Genomic DNA, 10,000 nt, shown 5'->3' with positions numbered 1-10,000 from the left:
GAAAGCTAATGATATTTGCTACCAAATAAACCTGTTGGACTTTAACCTGGTGTTGTTAAAACTCTTACTGTGTTTACCCCAGTCCAACGCCGGCATCTCCACATCATAACATTCCCTGATCAGTGAGGATCTTACTGAATGGTGGAGCAGGCTCCCGGGGCCGGTGCCCCACAGTGCAGAAGGAGGCCATTCGGCCCATCGAGTCTGCATCGACCACAATCCCACCCCAGGCCCTATTCCCGTAACCCCAACACATTTACCCTGCTAATCCCCCTGACACTAAGGGGCAATTTAGCACGGCCAATCCACCTGACCCGCACATCTTTGGAGTGTGGGAGGAAACGGGAGCACCCGGAGGAAACCCACGCAGACACGGGGAGAACGTGTAGACTCCACACAGACAGTGACCCGAGCCGGGAATCGAACCCGGGTCCCTGGCGCTGTGAGGCAGCAGTGCTAACCCGCTGTACCGCCCCCTAGATGGCCTAGTCCTGCTCCTTTGGTGTCAGGTGCAACGTCCATTGGCATTCAGCCCATTCCGACAGTGCTGCTCGATCACGGGAGGCCTCGCGGTGACTGGTTGCAATTCCCCCCCCCCCGGGGCAGTTGCCACGACCGCTTTGACAATCCATTCCCCTGGTGCGACGGGGTGTGAGCAGGCGGGGAGACGGGGGAGAGGGTCACTCCACTCTCCTCTTGCCGGCGAGCGCCGCGGACACGCTCCGGACGATGCCCCGCAGACCGATGCCCCTCTTGGCCGGTGCCCGCGCCTCCCGGACCAGCTCCAGCAGCTGGCGGAAGGCCAGTGCCGCGCCCTGGTACCCCTCGGCCGCCGAGACCTCCAGGAAGCGGCAGCCGGCGCCCTGGGCCAGACTTCGGCCCTCCTCCCGCGGCACTGCCCTCCGGTGGGACAGATCCCGCTTGTTGCCGGCGAGCACCACAGCTGGTGCCCGCCCCTGCCCCAATGCCCGCTGTATGTGGGCCAGCTGCTGACGCGCCACCTCGAAGCTGCCTCGGTCACAGATGCTGTACACCAGGATGCAGCCATCGGCCCAACTCAGCTGCTCTTCCGTCGGGTGAGGCGTCGCCTCGCTGCCCTGTACGGGGGGAGGGGGGAGGGGGGGGGGGGGGGGGAGGGGGGGGGAGGGGGGGGGAGGGTGGAGAGGGGGGAGGGGGGTGGGGGTGGGGGGGAGGGGAGTAAAGTAAAGTATATTTATTAGTGCGGCAATTCGGCTGACATTAACACCGCAATGAAGTTACTGTATAATCCCCCGGGTCGCCACACTCCCGGGGCCTGTAATAATCTGCCTCCCTATTATTGCCACCGAAGGGGATAACCTCACATTTACCCACATTATGCTGCATCTGCCGCGCATACGCCCTCTCGCTCAGCCTGTCCGAATCACGCTGAGGTATCTCCGTATCCTCCTCACAGCCTCCCACCCAACAGAGGGGCAATTTAGCATGGCCAATCCACCTCACCCGCACATCTGTGGACACTAAGGGACAATTTAGCATGGCCAATCCACCCTAACCTGCACATCTTTGGACACTAAGGGGCAATTTAGCATGGCCAATCCACCCTAACCTGCACATCTGTGGACACTAAGGGACAATTTAGCATGGCCAATCCACCCTAACCTGCACATCTGTGGACACTAAGGGACAATTTAGCATGGCCAATCCACCCTAACCTGCACATCTGTGGACACTAAGGGACAATTTAGCATGGCCAATCCACCCTAACCTACACATCTTTGGACACTAAGGGGCAATTTAGCACGGCCAATCCACCTAACCTACATCCATCGGGTCTCTGGGGGAGAATCCGACACTACGACCGCAGGTCATTCGGCCCACCTAGGCGATACTGGCCCTCTGAAAGATCGATCCGATCAGCCCCCCTCCCCCAGCTACCCCCCCTCCCCATCCCTGTAAACGTTTCCCCCTTCCCAGTATTTCTCCAATCCCCTCTCCTCTTGAAAGTTCCTGTTGAATCTGCGCCCTTCCAGGGAGCGCCTTCCAGATCACAACAACTCACTGCCTTTCCATGAAAATTCTTCCCAAAGCAGCCGGCATAATAAAGGACCCCCCCACACACCCCGGACATTCTCTCTTCCACCTTCTTCCATTGGGATAAAGATACAAAAGTCTGAGGTCACGTACCGACCGACTCAAGAACAGCTTCTTCCCTGCTGCTGTCAGACTTTTGAATGGACCGACCTCGCATTAAGTTGATCTTTCTCTGCACCCTAGCTGTGACTGTAACACTACATTCTGCACCCTCCCCTTTCCTTCTCTATGAACGGTATGCTTTGTCTGTATAGCGCGCAAGAAACAATACTTTTCACTGTATCCCGATACATGTGACAATAATAAATCAAATCAACTTCTCTCTGCTCCAAGAGGGAACGAATATCAACCCCTCCAGTCTCTCTCTCTCTCCCCCCGCGGAACTGAAGTCCCACACCTCCACCCCCCCCGCAGCCCCCCCCACTCCCCCGGGTAAATCTCCAGCTCTCCTCCCCACACCCCCCACTCTCTCTCCGAGACCTCCCTCTGCCAATCGCGATGTCCCGGGGTTGGAGATCGCGGCGCTGACTTTCGAAAGGGGATAATAATTACCGGTCGGTGCAGAGAGTCCCAGATGTTGAAGCGAATCGCAGTTCCTTCGACGCTGACATCGTGTGTGTGGACAGCTTCTGCAGACACAAGGTTTAAAAGGTTCATTTCATTCCTGTCACAAGTCGGCTGACATTAACACTGCGATGAAGTGACTGTGAAAATCCCCCAGTCGCCACACTCCTGTTCGGGTACAGGAATGAGATAGAGAATCTGGTGAACTGGTGCGGCAACAATAATCTCTCCCTCAATGTCAACAAAACGAAGGAGATTGTCATCGACTTCAGGAAGCGTAAAGGAGAACATGCCCCTGTCTACATCAACGGGGACGAAGTAGAAAGGGTCGAGAGCTTCAAGTGTCCAGATCACCAACAACCTGTCCTGGTCCCCCCCACGCCGACACTATAGTTAAGAAAGCCCCACCAACGCCTCTACTTTCTCAGAAGACTAAGGAAATTTGGCATGTCAGCTACGACTCTCACCAACTTTTACAGATGCCCCATAGAAAGCATTCTTTCTGGTTGTATCACAGCTTGGTCTGGGCTCCTGCTCTGCCCAAGACTGCAAGGAACTACAAATGGTCGTGAATGCAGCCTAATCCATCACGCAAACCAGCCTCCCATCCATTGACTCCATCTACACTTCCCGCTGCCTCGGGAAAAGCAGCCGGCATAATCAAGGACCCCCCCACACACCCCGGACATTCTCTCTTCCACCTTCTTCCGTTGGGAAAAAGATACAAAAGTCTGAGGTCACGCACCAACCGACTCAAGAACAGCTTCTTCCCTGCTGCTGTCAGACTTTTGAATGGACCTACCTCGCATTAAGTTGATCTTTCTCTACACCCTAGCTATGACTGTAACACTACATTCTGCACCCTCTCCTTTCCTTCTCTATGAACGGTATGCTTTGTCTGTATAGTGTGCAAGAAACAATACTTTTCACTGGTATCTCAATACACGTGACAATAATAAATCAAATCTATGTACTCTATGAATGGTATGCTTTGTCTGTATAGCGCGCAAGAAACAATACTTTTCACTGTATCTCAATACATGTGACAATAATAAATCAAATCTATGTACTCTATGAACGGTATGCTTTGTCTGTATAACGCGCAAGAAACAATACTTTTCACTGTATCCCAATACATGTGACAATAATAAATCAAATCTATGTACTCTATGAATGGTATGCTTTGTCTGTATAACGCGCAAGAAACAATACTTTTCACTGTATCCCAATACATGTGACAATAATGAATCAAATCAATGCACGAAGGGGCAATTTAGCACGGCCAATCCACCTAACCCGCACATCTTTGGAGTGTGGGAGGAAACCGGAGCACCCGGAGGAAACCCACGCAGACACGGGGAGAACGTGCAGACTCTGCACAGACAGTGACCCGAGCCGGGAATCGAACCCGGGTCCCTGGCGCTGTGAGGCAGCAGTGCTAACCCACCGTGCCACCCCTGGAAGGACAAGCCAGTGTAAAAATAAACCTCCTCTGATGTGTGCCTCACCCCCGCAACCCCTGGCAGTGACACCATGCCCAAACATTGAAACTGTGCTTACCGATATCACCGTACTCTCCGATAAACCTCCTGGTCAAAAACCGAACAGTCAGAGCTGGAGAGAGAGAGAGAGAGGAACAGAGACTCCATCAGCCGTGACTCCCCAAACACTGCTTACATTCATAGAAACTAGAAGCTGGAGGAGGCCGTTCGGCCCTTCCAGCCTGCCCCACCATTCATTCTGATCCTGGTTGATCATCAAATTCATTAGCCCCAAGAGCGATATCTAATTCCTTCTTGAAATCACACAACACTTTGGCCTCAACTACTTTCTGTGGGAGTGAATTCCACACATTCACCACCCTCTGGGTGAAGAAATTTCTCCTCACCTCAGTCCTAAAAGGTTTACCCCTTATCCTCAAACTCTGACCCCCTAGTTCTGGACTCCCCCCACCATCGGGAACATTCTTTCTGAATCCACCCTGTTAGAATTTTATAAGTTTCTATGAGATCCCCTCTCACTCTTCTAAACTCCAGTGAATATAATCCTAACCGACTTAGTCTCTCCTCATATGACAGACCTGCCATCCCAGGAATCAGCCTGGTAAACCTTCGCTGCGCTCCCTCTATAGCAAGGACATCCTTCCTCAGATAAGGAGACCAAAACTGCACACAATTTTATACGTTTCTATGAGATCTCCTCTCAAAAAAAAGTTTGAAAACTTAGAGTGGCACGGCGGTTAGCACTGCTGCCTCACAGCGCCAGGGACCCGGGTTCGATTCCCGGCTTGGGTCACTGTCTGTGTGGAGTCTGCACGTTCTCCCCATATCTGCGTGGGTTTCCTCCGGGTGCTCCGGTTTCCTCCCACAGTCTGAAATATGTGCAGCTTAGGTGGATTAGCCATGCTAAATTGTCCCTTTAGTGTCCAAAGATGTGCAGGTTAGCTGGATTGGCCATGCTAAATTGCCCCTTTAGTGTCCAAAGATGTGCAGGTTAGCTGGATTGGCCATGCTAAATTGTCCCTTTAGTGTCCAAAGATGTGCAGGTTAGCTGGATTGGCCATGCTAAATTGCCCCTTTAGTGTCCAAAGATGTGCAGGTTAGCTGGATTGGCCATGCTAAATTGTCCCTTTAGTGTCCAAAGATGTGCAGGTTAGGTGGATTGGCCATGCTAAATTGCCCCTTAGTGTCCAAAGAAGTGCAGGTTAGGGGGATTGGCCGTGCTAAATTGTCCCTTAGTGTCCAAAGATCTACAGGTTGGGTGGATTGGCCGTGCTAAATTGCCCTTTAGTGTCCAAAGATGTGCGGGTTAGGTGGATTGACCATGCTAAATTGCCCCTTCGTGTCCAAAGATGTGCAGGTTGGGTGGATTGGCCATGCTAAATTGCCCCTTAGTGTCCAAAGATGTGCAGGTTGGGTGGATTGGCCGTGCTAAATTGCCCCTTAGTGTCCAAGGATGTGCGGGTTAGGTGGATTGGCCGTGCTAAATTGCCCCTTAGTGTCCAAAGATGTGCAGGTTAGGTGGATTGGCCGTGCTAAATTGCCCCTTAGTGTGAGGGGGACTAGCTAGGGTAAATGCATGGGGTTATGGGGATAGGGTGAGATTGTGGACGGTGCAGACACGATGGGCTGAATGGCCTCCTTCTGCACTGTCGGGATTCTATGATTCTATGAAAACCAAATCTCTGGAAACCGGACCAGATTCTGCCGTGAACCTGTCAATCTTCAACTGACCCATCCCCCTCTCCCCCCACTCCTCAGATTAAAGAAATGTTCCTCTGTGCAATCGACTTTGGCAGTTTTTGGAACTGAATAGAATATTTAACAAGGATCGCTGCTCATTTCACAATCTGCAGTGTTAGTAAATTAACACGAGTTAAAATGTAAACAGCAGAGAATTGCGTACCAACCAACTCAAGAACAGCTTCTTCCCTGCTGCTGTCAGACTTTTGAATGGACCGACCTCGCATTGAGTTGATCTTTCTCTACACCCTAGCTGTGACTGTTACACTACATTCTGCACTCTCTCCTTTCCTTCTCTATGAACGGTTTGCTTTGTCTGTATAACGCGCAAGAAACAATACTTTTCACTGTACACTAATACATGGGACAATAATAAATCAAATTTAATCAAATAAACAGCAGAGAATTATTGTACAGACGTGTCACTAATCTGTTGTGAAATCAAACATGTTGGCTGGAGGTTTAGAAGAATGACAGGTGATCTTATTGAAACTTACAAGACCCTGAGGGGAATTAGCAGATGGATATGTACCGAGAATATATTCCCCCGGTGTCTATATCTCTTTATGTATCTTGTGGGTTTCATTTCTCTCCCTCTCTCTGTCTATCTGTGTGTCTCTTTCTCTGTCGCTGTGTGTGTGTCTCTCTCTCTCTCTCTCTCTGTCTGTCTCTCTCTCTCTGTCTGTCTCTCTCTCTCTCTCTGTGTCTCTCTCTCTCTCTGTGTCTCTCTCTCTCTCTGTCTCTCTCTCTCTCTGTCTCTCTGTCCCTCTCTCTCTCTCTCTGTCCCTCTCTCTCTCTGTCTCTCTCTCTCTCTCTCTGTCCCTCTCTCTCTCTCTCTGTCCCTCTCTCTCTCTGTCCCTCTCTCTCTCTGTCCCTCTCTCTCTCTGTCCCTCTCTCTCTCTCTGTCCCTCTCTCTCTCTGTCCCTCTCTCTCTCTCTGTCCCTCTCTCTCTCTCTCTGAATCTCTCTCTCTGTCTCTCTGTCCCTCTCTCTCTCTCTCTGTCCCTCTCTCTCTCTGTCCCTCTCTCTCTCTCTCTCTGTCCCTCTCTCTCTCTGTCCCTCTCTCTCTCTGTCCCTCTCTCTCTGTCCCTCTCTCTCTCTCTGTCCCTCTCTCTCTCTGTCCCTCTCTCTCTCTCTGTCCCTCTCTCTCTCTCTCTGTCTCTCTCTCTCTCTGTCTCTCTCTCTCTCTGTCTCTCTCTCTGTCTCTCTCTCTCTTTCTCTCGCTCTCTTTCTCTCGCTCTCTGTCTGTCTCTCTCGCTCTCTGTCTCTCTCGCTCTCTTGGTCTCTCTCCTCTCTGTCTTTCCTCTCTCTCTGTTCCTCTCTCTGTCTCTTTCTCTCTCTTTGCCTCTTTCTCTGACTCTCTGTCGGTCTCTCTCTGTCTCTACCTCTATATCTGTCTCTTTCTCTCTCTCTCTCTCTTTCTCTGTTTCTCTCCCTCTCTCTATCTGTCTCTCTGTCTCTCTCTGTCTATCTGTCTCCCTCTCTCTCTCTCTTGATCTCTCTGTCTCTCTGTCTCATCCTTTTAAACTTTAGATCCTAGAAATCTATCAATTTCTATCTTAAACAGTGACTGGGCCGCCACAGCTTTGTGTGGGAGGGAATTCCACACATTCCCCACCCTCTGAGTGAACACGTTTCTCCTCATCTCTGTCCGAAGCGGCCGACCCCGTCTCCTGAGACTGTGACCCCTTGTTCTAGCCGCCCCCCCCCCCCCCGCACAGCCAGAGGAAACAACATTCACGCGTCCAGTCGGTCCAGTCGGTCCAGTCGGTCCAGCCGGTCCAGTCGGTCCAGCCGGTCCAGTCGGTCCAGTCGGTCCAGCCGGTCCAGCCGGTCCAGTCGGTCCAGTCGGTCCAGTCGGTCCAGTCGGTCCAGCCGGGTCAGAATGTTGTACGTTTCAGCAACACCAATAAATAAACTTTAAACTTTGCTTGGCAAAGCACCCGTGGACAATCTGCAAACAAACATACACATGGATAAAAGAGTCATTGCTGACTCCTTAAACTAAAGTTTAAAGTTTATTTTATTAGTGTCACAAGTCGGCTGACATTAACACTGCAATGAGGTTACTGTGAAATTCCCTAGTCGCCCACACTCCTGTTTGGGGTACACTGAGGGAGAATTTAAAACGGTCGACGCACCCTAACCTGCGCGTCTTTCAGACTGTGGGAGGAAACCGGAGCACCCGGAGGAAACCCACGCAGACACGGGGAGAACGTGCAGACTCCGCACAGACGATCCTTTAAAACAGAGATGAGGAGGGAATTTCTTCAGCCAGAGAGTGGGGAATCTGTGGAACTCTTTGCCGCAGAGGAGGCCGGGTCATTGAGTGTGTTTAAGACAGAGATAGATCGGTTCTTGATTAATAAGGGGATCGGGGGTTATGGGGAAAAGGCAGGAGAATGGGGATGAGAAAAAATATCAGCCATGATTGAATGGCGGAGCAGACTCGATGGGCCGAGTGGCCTCATTCTGCTCCTGTGTCGTATGGTCTCATAGACAGCGACCCGAGCTGGGAATCGAACCCGTGTCCCTGGCGCTGTGAGGCCAATGGTAGCCATGATGTGGAGATGCCGGCGTTGGACTGGGGTGAACACAGCAAGAAGTTTAACAACACCAGGTTAAAGTCCAACAGGTTTATTTGGCAGCAAAAGCCACACAAACTTTCGGAGCTCTTAGCCCCTTCTTCAGGTGAGTGAAGAAGGGGCTTAGAGCTCCGAAAGCTTGTGTGGCTTTTGCTGCCAAATAAACCTGTTGGACTTTAACCTGGTGTTGTTAAACTTCTTGCTGTGAGGCAGCAGTGCGAACCAAAATTAAACGGAGCGCTAACCTGACTTCCCGACGCAATCCGCTCCCAGGATCAGGACATTCATGTCCACTCGCCGCTGGCTGGATAGGGCTGCACTGTCCCCGCTTTTGGAGTGCAGAACCATGGTGGCGAGGGCTGGAGAGAGCTTGGAAGTTGAGCAAACGGCAGAGAGATGCAGAGGCTAGCCAGCTGTGCACACAGGAGCGTCCCAATTTATACAGACCTGCACCCCCCACAGAGACTGCCCCTGAGCACCCAACACAATCCAATCTCCGTCCCTCACCCAATCCCAAACCTGCAAAGCATTCGAGCCCTTGACTAATCTTTAACTCCTTGCGGGAAGTCTCAGAGGGGGGGGGAGAGTCTGGTCTGGCCGGGGGGGATTTTATCTTCTTGGCAAGCCAGCAGAGCGAAAAGCTTTCGGGAATGTGGGTCGACTTGGCATCCCTACTGCCTGCTCAGAGTTACTGCAAGTCCTGGATCTGAACAGAGAGAAAGAGAGAGAGAGAAAGAGAGAATGAGAAAGAGAAAGAGAGAGAGAGAGAAAGAGAGAGCGAGAGAGAGTGAGAAAGAGAGAGAGAGAGAGAAAGAGAGAGAGAAAGAGAGAGTGAGAAAGAGAGAGCGAGAAAGAGAGAATGAGAAAGAGAGAGAGAGAGAAGAGAAAAGAGAGAGAGGTGAGAAAGAGAGAGAGAGAGAGAAACAGAGAGAGAAAGAGAGAGCGAGAAAGAGAGAGTGAGAAAGAGAGAGAGAGAGAAAGAGAGAGAGAGAGAAAGAGAGAGCGAGAGAGAGTGAGAAAGAGAGAGAGAGAGAGAAAGAGAGAGAGAAAGAGAGTGAGAAAGAGAGAGCGAGAAAGAGAGAATGAGAAAGAGGAGAGAGAGAGAGAGAAAGAGAGAGCGAGAAAGAGAGAATGAGAAAGAGAGAGAGAGAGAGAAAGAGAGAGAGAGAGAGAGTGAGAAAGAGAGAGAGAGAGAGAAAGAGAGAGAGAAAGAGAGAGCGAGAAAGAGAGAGAGAAAGAGAGAGAAAGAGAGAGAGCAGAGAGAGAAAGAGAGAGCAGAGAAAGAGAGAGAGAAAGAGAGAGAGAGAGAAAGAGAGAGAGAGAAAGAGAGAGAGAGAGAGAAAAGAGAGAGCGAGAAAGAGAGAGTGAGAAAGAGAGAGAAAGAGAGAGCGAGAAAGGGAGAATGAGAAAGAGAGAGAGAAAGAGAGAGCGAGAAAGAGAGAGTGAGAAAGAGAGAGAGAGAAAGAGAGAGCGAGAAAGAGAGAATGAGGAAAGAGAGAGAGAGAAAGAGAGAGCGAGAAAGAGAGAGTGAGAAAGA

The 10,000-nt window shown here is 51.1% G+C and overlaps 1 protein-coding gene across 2 annotated transcripts; it reads right to left on the bottom strand.

The window, feature by feature from the left end:
• Positions 1-22: 22 nt before the first annotated feature.
• On the bottom strand, positions 23-8,854 carry LOC144491060 (ras-related and estrogen-regulated growth inhibitor-like protein). Of its 2 annotated transcripts, XM_078208738.1 has the most exons (4): positions 8,709-8,854; positions 4,198-4,251; positions 2,626-2,702; positions 23-1,097 (listed from the first exon to the last, which is right to left on the bottom strand). In XM_078208738.1, exons 1-4 carry the CDS (start codon positions 8,809-8,811, stop codon positions 681-683), a joined length of 651 nt encoding a protein of 216 aa, XP_078064864.1. In that variant the 5' UTR covers positions 8,812-8,854; the 3' UTR covers positions 23-680. The 2 variants fall into 2 exon arrangements, with proteins under 2 accessions (XP_078064864.1, XP_078064865.1); XM_078208739.1 differs by lacking the exon at positions 4,198-4,251.
• Between the last annotated feature and the right edge of the window lie 1,146 nt (positions 8,855-10,000).

The sequence above is a fragment of the Mustelus asterias genome, unplaced genomic scaffold (assembly GCF_964213995.1).
Source record: "Mustelus asterias unplaced genomic scaffold, sMusAst1.hap1.1 HAP1_SCAFFOLD_4340, whole genome shotgun sequence".
Taxonomy (NCBI): domain Eukaryota; kingdom Metazoa; phylum Chordata; class Chondrichthyes; order Carcharhiniformes; family Triakidae; genus Mustelus; species Mustelus asterias.
This window is presented reverse-complemented; position numbering and strand designations above follow the sequence as displayed.